This window comes from Lathamus discolor, chromosome 12 (genome assembly GCF_037157495.1).
Source record: "Lathamus discolor isolate bLatDis1 chromosome 12, bLatDis1.hap1, whole genome shotgun sequence".
NCBI classification, from domain to species: domain Eukaryota; kingdom Metazoa; phylum Chordata; class Aves; order Psittaciformes; family Psittacidae; genus Lathamus; species Lathamus discolor.
The window spans coordinates 6,938,971-6,953,524 of NC_088895.1; the positions used below are offsets into that span (position 1 = coordinate 6,938,971).

A 14,554-nucleotide genomic window follows, 5' to 3' on the forward strand; every position below is an offset into this window, starting at 1 on the left:
ACAACAGAACACTTTGTTTTACTAAATCCAGATTCTAGCATTATAACACAATACAAAACCATAATTGTGCTCTTTACAGGTGTGCCAAGGTTCTGTTGCAGCAGCATGCACCAAGATAAAAGCCTGAAAGATTTTGTCTAGTTGCTGGTGTTTAATGACATGCATGACAATCTCTCACCATGGGTAGCTGCTAGGTAAAACACAATACCTGGTGAAAATCTGCTGCTTTAACTGCTCAACTAGTTCAAAGCCAGTTCAATATCTGCTCAACAAAGGCAGGGATTATTTTGGTTTTTTTAAACCTTATGCTATGCGTTATGTAGAAAGAAACAGAGGTCATTCCATGGACAACATCCTTCAAAGGCCAAGCTGATCAAGGCTTACAACCTGCACTAATGCAACAAGGAAGAAAGAGCCCTCAAGAGTTGTGCTAATGATTTATTTTATGCAACATCTGTGCATCACGGTGAGCTTATCACAAGACGACTGTGAATCACTAACTACTAGGACTGTTTTAGCAATAAAGTCCAGCAACTCTGCATGGGTCTGACACAAACCTACCATAAAGAATCAACTGATCCTGGCAACAGGCAGCAAGAACTGAGAATCACTAGTGACAGGAAGCATCAGGATAAATAAGCAGTGTTCATTCTGTACTCAAAGCTGTCTCTGAAAAGCAAGATAGATCTTCTACTCCTTCCTTCTCCTGCCTTGCTGGTCAACATAAAACTTCTCAAGCAAGAACTGCAAAACATTTTTTTATCAGGTACAATCCTACAGCAAGTTTCCTTATAGGTACCCTGGAGTATGTACTGGGAATAGGATTGGCTCAGAAGTCAAATTAAAACACCTCATCTCTGCAGGTGAGTCACCATCACCCATCACTGCTCCCTTCATCTAGAGTTTACAGAGGCTCTCTAAAAAACCTATGTAAAAACAGCAACACTCCTACCTGAATGATTTTCTGTTTTAAGGAAGTTTTATCAAGTTAACTATTGGTGACAGGATTTTGCACTCCTTTTAAAATCCATGCTAAATGAGTAACCCTCTCCATATCTGCTTCATGCAAGAAGTACACACATCATTAGAACACAGAAGGTGTCACAGTATAGCCTACAACTCTTACAGGCTTAGGCCAATCTACTTGAAACAAAAATAAACATTGTTCTATAATAATACACTTGATACCAGTTTGAATTGCTTGAGTTGTCATGTTAAGAAAACAAGAAGCTACTTCATTCTTTTAATTGGAAGAAGATATGTTAGGGCAGAAAAAAGACAAAAGACATAACAGTACTCCCAGACCTCCAATTCACATTCCAGAGGCATCTCCCCATAAAATTTTCAAACCCTTCAATTTCATCTCGAAACTTAAAATTTATGTTCTACAGTATTAAGTTTAACAGATCCATAAAGACCACAAATACAGAGTTTCCACCTGTAGAGCACAGCTCAGCAGGCTAGGGGAAGCAACTGTCACGTTTCAACCCAGCTTTGAACAAATAAGTGGCTCAACATCAGAACTGCAGAAGATTATGACAATAAAAGGGGAGTACTCCAGAACAATTAGCAGTCTGCTATGGAAACAGTGTGTATGCAAAAGAAAGAAAAATCACAGGTGCCTGCTCTGAATTCCTTGCAGGTGTTGGGAAAAAGAATAAGAATTTACAGGTACTGGAATGGAGGAAGTTTGGCAAGGGCAGGTTCCATATGGGAATTTTCCTGTTCAAGGCAATAAATTTTCTCTGACTCAAAGCACTGGAAGACAGATGAGAAATCTTTCACTGCTTTGTAAAATATGAAAAACACACTAGACCAAAATGAATCCTCTGCTTGGTAAAGCAACAGAAATAAGAGATACTTAATAATTCTGATGGCAATTCTCAACAACATGCATGAGATACTTAAAAGATGTTAATACAAGAACATGTTACTTGCTCTCACAGAGGAGATCTTCCCAGTACCTCAATTTCCACTAGCAGGCACAGGAGGGGTGTGGATGGTGCCATTAATCAATCAGTTCTACTCACTTATTCACAATACGACAATCAAAATTAATGATTGAAGGGAGCTGGAAAGGGCAGGTGAGTGCTTGAGTCAACTTGTAAAGATTTAAAGAAAGCAAATTAAAACAGCAGTGAAATGGGAACAGCAGCTAATCTTAATTACAAACCTGAAGTCACAGGAAAGCTTCAGTGAAGTTCCTCTCTCCCCCCACTACATGTTAGTGAAGACAAATTGCTGGCATTTTTGTAATCTACTAAGTTAAAGTCATTACCCTGACAGTGCCAGGAAGTCTAATTTCCTGGAGCAGTAATAAAAAGATTTATAACTGATTTTAAACACTCACCTTCTGGGACAGAAAAATCTATCATCAGCATCAGGCTACATGGAAAGCAACAGGATTTCACATAACAGAGAAAGAAGAAATTCACCTGCTGACAAGTTCACCCAAAATCTCATTCCCTACCTACATAGGCTGCTGACCAGGGAAAGTGTACACACAAAACCGAGCTTTCAAATGAATTCACCTTTTCTGTGAGGTCCCTGCTACAATAAAATAGACTTGTTCCAACTACAAGCAGCTTTAGCACTTGCTCAATATTTCTGCTCAACTCCTCCTAAGCTTATGTTCCCAGTAGGATGGAAGTATGTTTAAATAATCAAAACAGAAAAGATAAATAAAAACAGATTTAAAGGAAAGAATGAGTTAGCCTATTGATCAGGCTGAAATGCACCTGCACATATCTCCTTAGGGCTGAACACTTTCGACTCCCTAATGAGTTAGACTGAAATCCTAGCTGAACTTCAACACCTCAGAACATCTACTTTTATGCCATTAGATGTGTGCATAAACAAGAAGCCACAGCATTTGCTTAAACCAAGCAGCACAGAAGTCTGGATTTAATTAGGAATAATCCGCTGATTCTATGTGAAAAGCTGGTTTGCTCTTCTGGACATTCTCCTCTCATATTCCAGCACTGATGAACAGGGGAAGACAATCCAACACCTTCACATCAGGAAGATTAAATGTTACAATCTTTATAACATCTTCAGAGGGCTGACACATATCAATCCTGATTCTTTTCAGAAAACCTTATCTCACAGCCTGCCATCTGAGACATGCTTTCCACTGCATAGATATGATTAATCCTGATCTTCCCCCAATGTGTGAGCCTCCTGTCACTATTCCTGCTCAGAAATAAGGACTCTGTGAGCCAAGCAAAGAGACTGCACTATCCTATATATTTAATATGTACACAGGAGAAATCAGCATTCACACTGTGATAGCACAGAAGAGGACACACTGAAGAGGAGACAGCCAACACCACCACCAGTGACCTACTTTATATTGGGGAAGGGATTTCAGCAAGAATACTTTTCCCCCCTCCACAGAAGCAGCAATTTTTGAAAGTACTAAATTTAGCAAGGTCCCGAGGACAACATTCATAATTTCTTGTCAGTGCTGTTCCCTCATATGGCTCTGCGCAAGCTCTTATCACTTCCCTTCAAAATTTATCTTCTCCCTCTTCGACTATCAGAAAAAAAATATGCTCCTTTCAACAAAGGAAGAAACAAGAAGTGTCTCTTCCACAATCTCTCCTCAGGAGGACAGCACTACTCTGGACACTGCCAGAGCATATATATTTATTTTTTAATATCAAGATGAGACAGCTCCTGAAAGCACTGCAAGTTCTCCCATCTGACATTATCCAGTTTACCACAGATAACAACCCTGAACTGGAAGCTTTCCCCTGCCAGAGTGCCTAGCCCATAAAATTAGTAAAGCTTTAGAAATGGTTTCGGGGCTGCTCAAATACTGTGCTGCAGCAAAATCTGATTTCCATTAAAAACCGAAATGCAATCAGAAGAAAAGGAGACTAGTTTATCACCCTGAAAAAAACAAGAATTACCTTCATGCATTCATTTCTCTCCAGGACAAATACATTTCAGGAAAAAAATCCCAACAAACAGCACTTAAACAAGGTAATAACTCATGAGCCCATTTGGACTGTTCAGGATATGAACGTGTTCCTGAGCTGTCTCCCACACAGACACTAACCAGCCCCAACATCGCAACTGGAAACTACAGAAGTTTCTGGGTTTATGATGTTCAGCTACAGGACAGGCAGAGATTCCTGCAACTAAAGTCATTTGGAGACCAAGTGCAGTTTCCAGAGATGATAGAGAATAGGTCTGAAACTACTTCACTGCTTCCAGTCCGCCTTTTTTCAAGCAGCCGTAAGCACACTATTAAGCTCAGTGATCATACTTATGAGTATATGTCAAGTTCTTGAAACCTCATCTTTACATCCACCAGATAAGCACCAACCATGGATGTCAACTGCACGATTACAGGAACCTTAACAACACTGCATCCCAATATCTGTTAACTACCACAGTGTTCATCTGCTGCATTGCATGAACAAATCCTGTTACTGCAGTTTCATTTGCCCACAGAGATTCCAGCTGAAAACTCACTTTAATATGGCTTTAATAATACATGAAAGAGATTAATCTATAATTGTTGATTTTTGAAATAGCACTTCATTGTGTCACTCAAACTGAGTGCTTTTGATCATTAAAACTTGTATGATTTTTCAATCTTGGTAACGAGGTTCTGCTTCAGCTGAGAGCTGATCTCATCAGAGCCAATTATACTCTATGGCACAGATCTGACCAGAGCTTTTAAGGGTTTTAAAACTGCAATTTTATTTTCCTCATCTTACCGACAATTCAAAGTCCCAGCAACCTTGTTAGAACCTTTAATATCCAGAAGCTCTTGTGTAAACAAGACGCTTAGCAGGAAACAAAATATGCATCACTGAATTTATTTTTTACCTTAGCACACAATCAAGTCATTTCTCAAGCCTTTTTCCGTGTCAAAGATCTTCTTTCAAAATGCTATGGGAATAATCTCCTGACCTAATCTACCTAGCATGAGAGTCTATTCGTCTTAGATTAAACAGGGGTATTTTGAAATTATCAAATAAAACCTCTTTGAGAGTGTGTGATTTCTAGCAACTGAGTATGATAGATCTGCGTAAGCTCAGAAAGACAGATACATCTCCCATCAAATATGGCACAAAACTTCTACCACTGACAGAGCCACCTGAAAGACTTCCGTCTTAAAGTTGCACAACATCCAATTTTTTTACAGAAATCTTAGATTTTCATCTTTTCCTTTTAGGGGCACCTATATTCCAGTCACATTTAGAAAGGAATGAAAGTTCTGAAGGCCCTACTGTATTTTACACTCCTCTCCTTCTCCATCCTTAGGATGTCTCCTTGCTCTGCAATGTAATCAATGCCCAGCCTTGAACCAAGAAGTTTCCTGCAGCTCTCCAAGCAGGATGGCACTGCACCTTGTAAGAGGTGCATTAACATTAGTGTTCTAGGCATTAGCCTAGAAACTGGACCACTGTAAAAAGGTGCCTGTAAATAGATTAGATCCATCCACGTATTAGGATTAGTTTGCGTATCAGAGCTTCACTGCCCACAAATTTAAGTGAGTGCAGCACTTCACGGGTGTAATTATTATGCCATTAATGACTACCAGTACATCTCTAAGGATGCTAGATAGGGCCTCTGCTGCTGCCACCCTCAGTTAACAGTAAGGAAATTGAAGCACAAATCAGTTGATTCAATGAAGATCACTAAGTAGCATACTTCTGCTATCCCAAGTCCAACTATCTGTCCACTGAGTCACACTCTCTTTATACTCTCTGAAATTGTGCAAGTAACGCAGGAAGAGTTTAAGATCTTCTTTTTGAGGAATGCTCAAGTAGTTACGGATATTCACAGATCACTAAAGTGAAGGTGCTGTGGGAGAACATTTCCTGCAGGGCTGAGTTGACAGGGTGGCACCGCAGCAGTTGCCATGACAATGGTTGAATCTTTGCGATGACATTGCACACACTCAGATGAAAACCTGTGCAAGTCTCAAAAACACCGTCCAGTGCTGTTAAGAAGTCTGACGAGATCCTAAATCATCTCCTAATCTCCAATTAATAAAAGAGTACCATGTGTACAGGAAGGGAATGCAGCTTGTTTGTGAAAGATTTCACCTCTGCCAGAGCTGAAATACAATAGCGCAATGCAGAAAATTCTTTCTGTCAACCTGATTTTGGAAAACTACAAATACTGCTCACTGCAGACAGAGGGAAATACTGTACTCAGGAGAAGACTATCAGTAAAGACAAAAGATTTGAACTCATTCCCCGTTGTCACTCTCCAATTCATTGTGGCACTGAAGAACTACAGAGATGCCAGTGAAGGGAAAACCTTAGTGGTAAGTACACTCACCTAATGCATTTCAGAACTCACATTCACATGTAGTGCAGGCAATTTGCAAATGGAGTTGTAAAGGAAAAGAGCATGCACTCACCCCTCTGTGGAGTTACAATCACCTAACACCGAATCAGATGGGCTTCTACAAGATTCCACCCATTCAGCAGCTTTATATAAAAGCTGGTTGTATCCAGCTTTTGAATATTGAATACTAGATAACAACAACCACTGACACATCCATTATTTCAATTAACTGAATACAAAAGAAAGAGATCAGCCTGATATGCTCATGTCTCAAGCCCCTTTAAAAGCCTCCTGCTCCCATGCTACTTGTCATTTCCAAAAGCACAAACATTAGCATTACCTTTTGCTGCTTCAGACCGCTTAGGCAAATCAAGTGTATCAAAATTCCTGTCCAAATCTCCATTCTTCTTTCCTGTGCAAAAAAATAAGACAACAGATGGAAAAGACTGTCAGCATACTGACAGGTAAGATACTGTCATGTGCATCTGCAAGATGAGAGAAGATATAGACTCAGAATATAAATCACAAACTATTACTCATATTTGTACATATCTGACTTGCAATCCAGCTGCATCGCTGTGGTTTTAGCAGGAGCAACTTTGGGAAAACATCCGTGCTACCTGCAGGTTGATCTGCAAACATGCTCAGCACGAGCATTTCAGTGGGTCCTAAGAGTGCTTAAAATCTTTGAAAATTGTGCCATTTGCCTTCTTGGCAAAGCCATTCCCCTTCCTCAGAAGTCCAGTATTTGCTTGTTATTTTCATCAAGAAATTTTGATCTGAAGCTTAGCTAAAGCAGAGCAAAAACCAACAGGTTTGCTTTGCAGCCTCTATTCTTGTCACTATCAGACATGAAGGCCTAGATTTAATATATTGTACAGTTGGCAGCCAACAACTTGACCTTGAATTGCCCTTCAATCAATAAAGTGACATTTTGACTATTTGTTAGAAACTAGTGGAAATAATTCCACACATTTACTGAGAGGCAGTTTCAAACCATTACATCAGTTTTAATTCACATAATCCTTCACAGAAAGCAGAACAAAACCTGGACTTCAGTTTTAGTTAGGTGGAAGTCCAAGGTTATGTAAACAGCTGGGGAAGAAAAGGTTAATTTTTATCCCTTCTTCTCTCCCCAGGGAGACACACGGCCTTGGGTAAGCAGCATGGATGCTGTGGGATAACCAGGCACCTTGCCATCAGAGAAGTACTGACAGCAAAGGGAGATTTGGAAGGAAGCACACGAATCAGTATTGACTCTGAGGACAGTAATGCACAATTTTGCTTTTCCAAATTATTTTTTTGGGGAGGGGAATCAAGTTATCTCTCCCTCAAGAACAGGGACGGCAGGTATGATGGGATGAATTCAAAACACCACAACTGAAGCTGCCAGAGGTGGCTTCTGCACAGGGACTCTACCAGGCTGTTAATGGAGGTTTACAGGACGGGCTGAAAGCACCACCAGTCAGGATGATTAAAAGCAAACAAGAAAATGGTCCTTGAAAAGGTAATGTGGAAATTAGTCTGATTCTTCTCTGGGAATAGGGCATGACATGGGAAAAGTCAATCCCAGCCCTGTTATAGCTGGGAGCTGGTAGAGCTTCCGTGCAGTGAATTCAACGGCCACTTTGCCTCTCTTCTTGACAAAAGGATAAAAACACACACACAACTACAGAGACAAAATGGAGACTTTAAATACCAGTATGAACATTTAGAAATAACATCAAGGGAGGGGAGCACCTTAAGGTGGCATTCCACCCCCTCCCCTTCTTTGTAAATATCACACACTTCTGGTTTGAAATGCCAGCACAGAACACCAGCCAACTTTACTACTGTGCAAAACAAAACATGCATCCAGAAGTTCTGTTCATCTGAAGCAATTTGCTTCATTAAAGTATGAAAAAGACCATCTAAGCTGCCAAAAAGTCATGCAGCCAGGTACTATGACATTCCTTCGGAAGCTATCTTTCCTAAAAGAAGAGATAGGAATTAGCTGCACTTTGCAGCCCTCCATCAAGTTTTTGCTCCATGAAAGAATGAGAAACACATTGGGAAACCAAATGCCAGAAAGAAAAAATGCTGTGCATCACCAAAGGATGCTACATTTCATAACGGCAGCTGAATCCAGTCACTGGCTGCAAACCCTTGTTGACACTTAGAGCATTGACAGGAAAAAGCAGGGCAAAGGCAGGGGGGGAAGGCACAAAAGGAAGGAAGTCAGTGTAGGAAAGATTACAGGCTTAGACCAGTAAGTGTTACTCCATCTTACCTACAAGTAGGACAAACTGTTTTCTCACATGACCCCAAGTCTCACGTCCTTGGCATTAGCTAGTTTAAACCTCAGAACACTTACCTGGAAAACCAGACCTTATTCAACACAACTACTCATTCATTTCGGAAGTTCCCTCTAATTTAAAGATTGGGATTTGGTACTTCCATTAGCCCTGAAGAACCGCGATGGCACTGTAAGAGCTCCCTTCTTTCTAGCACAATGTTTAGTAAGCAGAATGTATTTTGCATAACTTTTTATGGAAGAGATTGTGCGGGAGAGCATTGTTGGCTGCTACATCTTTTGAGCTGGCAATGCAGAAGCAGCTGCCGATTTCCTAAACCATCTTTCATTAAGACAGCACACTCCACCTGTGCTCTGTGATCTTCAGTCACCATCTCTCAGTTTCTGGGCCAGATTGCAAATAGTGGCCATCTCCTATGAAGCTTTTACTAGTTTGACTCTCAGCCCTCTGAGAAACTAACCCACCTTGCAGGCAAAACTGCATCTGTTCAAACCAGAAGCTGCCAGCTGTTTACAAATGGAAGCAATTCAGAACACAGAGCTCTGACCAAGGGGATTTCAACTCTACAAATTACTTGCTTCATCAAATTCTGCAAGGGCCAGACTCAAAAATACCTGAAGCTCCTACATTTTCCACAGCTTTCCTATAGAGAGGATGTGACCAAGCTGTAAGAATAGTCCAAAAGAAATCCATCTAGAAGTCAGAGTTTTCAATCTGTGGCCCAGCTGGTATTTTTCCCATTTGATTTTCACAGGACCCACAAATACTGGTCTGGAGTTTCTAAAAAAGGTGACCAAATTTAGCAAGTTAAAGAGCCTACCAATTGTAACCTCCCCTGGCCTGACCCAGATCATGAGAAAACCAGCTTCTATAGCTCTGAACAACCCCTCTGCCACTCAAGCCTGTCAGTAATTCTAGTGTACAGGGATGCTGGAATGACCACACTAGCAGTAGAAAAGACATACAACATCCTTTTTCTGCCCTTCTGTGCATTTCCCTGCTCTCCAAATTTTCCAGCCTGAGGTATGCCAGAGGAAAGAGGATGCTCTTGGATGAGAAGCATAGCTCCAAACTTTGCCAAGAGACAGACAGCTTTGAACATGCCTGCTGACAGGTCTATTTTACGAGACCTGGCTGTAGGAACTGGCACAGTACTGTGGTTTGAGAAAACTGCCTGACACAAGACTTGCTTGTGCAAGATGCAATTTACAGTCTCTGAAAACATGGGGATTATGTTTTTTCCCCTCTCTCCCCCACCCTTTTCATTATGTAAGAAATAACCAAAACATGACCTTTGGCATTTTCAATCTGTCAGAAACTCAGTACACGCTTTGAAGTGCAACCCAGTGTTATTAACCACTAACATTGGTGACTTTCCTCAAATGTCATTTTGCTTTACCACATAATCAACGCAGCTATTCAGTTGGACCATTTCTGCTGACGGATTAATCCCCCAAAGCCTTCTTTCTGGTTAAAAAGTTGAAGAGAGATTTGCATAACACCCCCCACCAACAGTCGGTACTGTACTTGTTAATAAACCCACTGACCCAGACTGCAGCAAAGGGTCAGAAAGCAAGGGCTGAGCTCTGTCTTGCCAAGACACCCATCCTCTGCAGGCTCACCAGCCATATCTGCAATCAGTGTCTCACAACACTACTGAGCAGCATTTGTTAGGTGGTGCGATTAGCTTTGGTTTTGTTTTCCCAACATTCCTCCTTTGGCAGAGCCCATTGCTCTGAAGCAAGAGTCACGAACTGAAAACAACCCTGCCCTTACCCCAGAATCAGTCTCAGTAACAGCGGAAGTCTCCAGGGCACTCACAGCCTAACAACTTCCCAGCCGACAATCAAGGGAGGCAAACTTCAGCCTCAGCCTTGGGTATTCCGATTGCAATTTTACTTGTTGTGCTGGGATGAGAAACTAAAGGGCATATCCCTCGAGGCATTTACTGGGGTAGGTAGCTTCATCTAGCTAGTCTAAGTGCCAGTAATAAAGATGCAGCAGCCCAGGCATTTGTGCCCAAGCAGACAAAATGCCAAGGATCCCCGAGGACACACATCCAAGCTGCTGAGTTTTCATGCCTACTGCTACTCACACTGCTAGCAAAGCTGTACTTTGGTATGACAATGTGCACACGTAGGTGCTCCCTCTCTCACAGGGTTACCAGGCCAGTTGCAAATCAATTACCTCACTGCACTTACACCATGAATGAATAAAACCTTGTTTTTAATATTCTCAGTGTGGGAAGACCAAACTGCAAATGCTCACTCAATTAGAGGATTTCCATGCCTACTGGAATGAACAGGAGGATGCTCTGGGGGTGCAGTGGAGAAGGTGATATGAGCAAGACCTTCATATCAGCTCTAAGCCTTGCATGTGAAAGCTGAACAAAGCATATTATGGTGATGATGAAAAGAAAGTATTGCAACAACTCACCTTGATTGAACCACTCCTCTAATTACCAGAAAAGCAGCAGAAGAAAAACAAAAATTTACAGGAAGGAAGAAAATACAAAGGAACAGTCATAAAGAGCCAGAATTTCACAGAAAAGGTTTAAAACCTGAGTATTACAAAAATACTACAGAAGTTTAACCAATTAAAAAAACCAAACCAAAACAAGATGTTCTACTTTTTCCCTTTGGTTCCTGCTGGGAAAAAATAAAAATCTTTCTCTGCACAGCTTTTTTTGATTCCTCTCTTCATTAAATGAAAAGGTTCCTACAGAATTGAGGGGACAGAAGGATGACCAGCCCTTTGCAGAGGTGATTGAAATGCTATGATCAATGACCATGAAGTAAAAGAAACATGGAAACACTGCAAGATCAAGTGAACAAGAGGGGGAGAGAACTGATACATTTACAGTCCTAGACTGAGAAAATTAAGGCAGGTTCAGACCAGGGATTCACATATATTTTAACAGTGAGAAAAGGAAGCTTCTCTTTACGATTTCAGAAGCACATTTATTAATGGGTTTGAATTTATTTATTTTTTTACACAACAGTTGCCTGTCCCCCTCTATCCTTCTGATCTACATAGTCAGCATTACTACCAGTTGATTTCCCTCTAGAGAACAGCACACTTTAAAAAGAAAGGAAAGAATATGTTAAAATATACTTCAGAAATTGTCATTTCCTGCTGTACATAGAGAACCAAGCCCAAGCTGTCACTGACTGCCTGCACTGCTCACAGAAATCCAAGGGTTCAAACTCAGTGTCAGATGATTTTGAGACCAATTTGTTCAGAAAGATGTAATCAGAAGCTTTGGCTGATAAACAGAAACTATCAGGGCGTACAGACACAGGAGATACATAAAGGTGGGCCCCAGAGGAAGCAGGCAGACACTTGACAGAGGAATGCCACCCAAGAGCACTCTCTTTTCACGGTCATCAAGAGGAGGATGACAGTTCTCAATCAGCACACTCTCCTCCTCCCACAGTGCACACTCACAGCTTTTATGTCTAAAAATGTTTCCACTGACTGTGTTGCTCTCAAGCAGCAAAACAACAGGGACTGCAAGTGGCAGGGAACAGGCTCTAGTCAGCACATGTTCAAGTTGATATTAAAGGATATCACACTGAAGTTTCAGTCACTCACTGTGAGAACTGGCTGGCCAGGCAGGTAAAACTCCCCAGCAATTCAAAGGTGCACATAAATTTTATTTTTCTTAACACAGTTTATATCTAGCTGGTGACAGACTAGTCTGGAAAAGCAAATTTACACTGATGACTTCCCTAACACATATGGAAACATGTAATATTTTAATAACATGTATAGGTTAGATCAAAGCAAGAGTAACATGCAGCACAGTCTGTCAAGTTCAAACAATTCTGTATCAGCTCATCAGGACCAAAACCTTCCTCAGACCTGGTTAAAAATAGTAAGCCAGGATGTGAGTACACATGAATGAGGAGAAAGGAGCCTAGACAGAAAACAGAGTTCATTATCTCTGAATTCAGTCTAGAATAGTAATTTCTCTAAAACAACAAAGAAAACTGATATTGAGTGCCTCTTTCTAAACGAAAAATGGAAGGAGGGTTATTGAGACTATTAATCCTCTCTTGTAATGAAACTCATTTGCAACACTCATGCCCCAGAGGAGAGAACAGGTCTAAAAGTGACTGACAATTAAAAGCTACATAATCAAGTTTGCAATTTAAATTACTGGAAGAGTGACTGAATTAGGAGGTTGTATGTTTGGGTTCTGAGTGGGAAGGTAGGCTGTAAGCTTGTTTTCAAATGTGAGGGACTGCAGGCATGGAAGATACACACACAGGACTACCATGCAGGGGATAAATGCATGCTGGCCTAGCTTCCAGAGGCAGAGGCACATGCTATGCAGTCAAGATCCAGCCAAGCAAGTAGACTGAGCTAAGATTTGACAAATGCAAGAACACAGCACTGCAAAGAAGAGAGGTGGCAGAGCACATCCGCCTGTGTCCAACAGCAGTGTCAACTGTCAGCATGCACAGCTCCTGTTTACAGCCAAACAAAACTGTGGTGACTGTGTTAAAAATTCCCAAACAGTAGTAATGCAACAAGGGGGATGAACACATGCCATGACACTACGAACACGCAGTCAAAAATCACGATTTTGTCTACACAGCAAAATTTACCCCCAAATCCATTTCCAGTGCCAAGCTCTCTGCAACACATACCTTTAGCTTTTTTCCCACCGAAGCAACCAGCATCATCTTTCTTCTTCTTCTGAGAGCCTCCCACACTTGCAGTCTGACTGGCATCCAGTTCTTGGTACTTATCAGCTCCGGGGACCTCTTTGTGGACATGATAGGAAAGGTTCCGCATGATGCACACGCAGTTCTCCACAGACTGTTACAGAGAAATGTGTGTGTTATACGTAGTATTGCACCCTCTTAGTTACAAACCGTTAGTTTATACAGTGGAGCATTTGGAGGAATTTAAAAAAAGCTCACCTGCCCTAGGAAAAGAATGTAGCTTTCAAGGAGGATTTAGTCAAAATCCCTTCAATTAAGATTCATTCTTGTTCTAAAATTGATTTTATTTTCCAGAAGTGAAGTGCTTTATAAATAGCACCCATTCAAAATGAAAACTCTCTAATCGAAAATACCACCTGATCTTACATAAAGAATACAATTCAGCAAAAGATCAAATACACAGCGGAAAATGATCATACAAGGATCTTATTTTAATACAAACCTCTCTCTCATTCTTCCAAACTTAAAATCCCCAAGGAGCCCATTTTATTAAATTTTCTCTGGTCAAAACCTTCGTCTTGTGTTCTCATTGAATTCCTCACATGTCCTGTAACAGCTAATCCACAGCACGTCAGATTCTGACAAGAGCAATGCTCTGTAGGTTGCAATGGAAACCACCAGGTGGTTACAAAATCCACTTCCAAAATTATCTGATTAAGTGACAGGGCTTTATAATTCCCTTGTACAGTCCATCACATGGTGCGACTCAAAAAGAATAAAGTAACAATGCTTTATAAGTTTTATTGGCATTAAAAAGCAATAGCATGCTCTTTCTTTTTTAAGCAGGTTAAATACATGATATTCCTTATGCATATAAATATGCTCTTAAGCACTGCAGGATGAGATGATAATAAAGAATAGATTAATCAAATTCAGCACCTAAAAAAACCAGCCACAATGAAATTGCTGCACGTCTGAAGATACTCTCTTAAAGTCTAAGTGCTAAAGTTCTTAGAAACGGTGCTGAAAAAAGTCTTTAAAGTGGGAACTGACTCCTTTGCTGGCATTGTGCAAAGCACAATACAATGCAACAGAATTCCGATTTGGAGATTGCACTTAAAATGTCAATTAAGTAATGCAGAAAAATAGCAATAACGTCACTGACAATGATAAAGGACTACTCTCCCCACCTATCACAACCACTTGCCTTTGCTCATGTCATAGGCCACACAAAGTAACATAGCAGCATCACGCTGTTACCACAGCATGATC

At 40.8% G+C, this 14,554-nt stretch overlaps 1 protein-coding gene across 18 annotated transcripts in view; it reads right to left on the reverse strand.

The window, feature by feature from the left end:
* Positions 1-14,554, reverse strand: part of ARVCF (ARVCF delta catenin family member) — a 283,342-nt gene that overhangs the window by 37,005 nt on the left and 231,783 nt on the right. For all 18 annotated transcript variants that reach the window (XM_065692205.1, XM_065692208.1, XM_065692213.1 and 15 more), the window contains 2 exons: positions 13,265-13,436; positions 6,656-6,727 (listed from right to left, as the gene is read on the reverse strand). In XM_065692205.1, the coding sequence (XP_065548277.1) occupies positions 6,656-6,727; positions 13,265-13,436 (244 nt within the window). The remainder of the gene's footprint in view (positions 1-6,655; positions 6,728-13,264; positions 13,437-14,554) is intronic.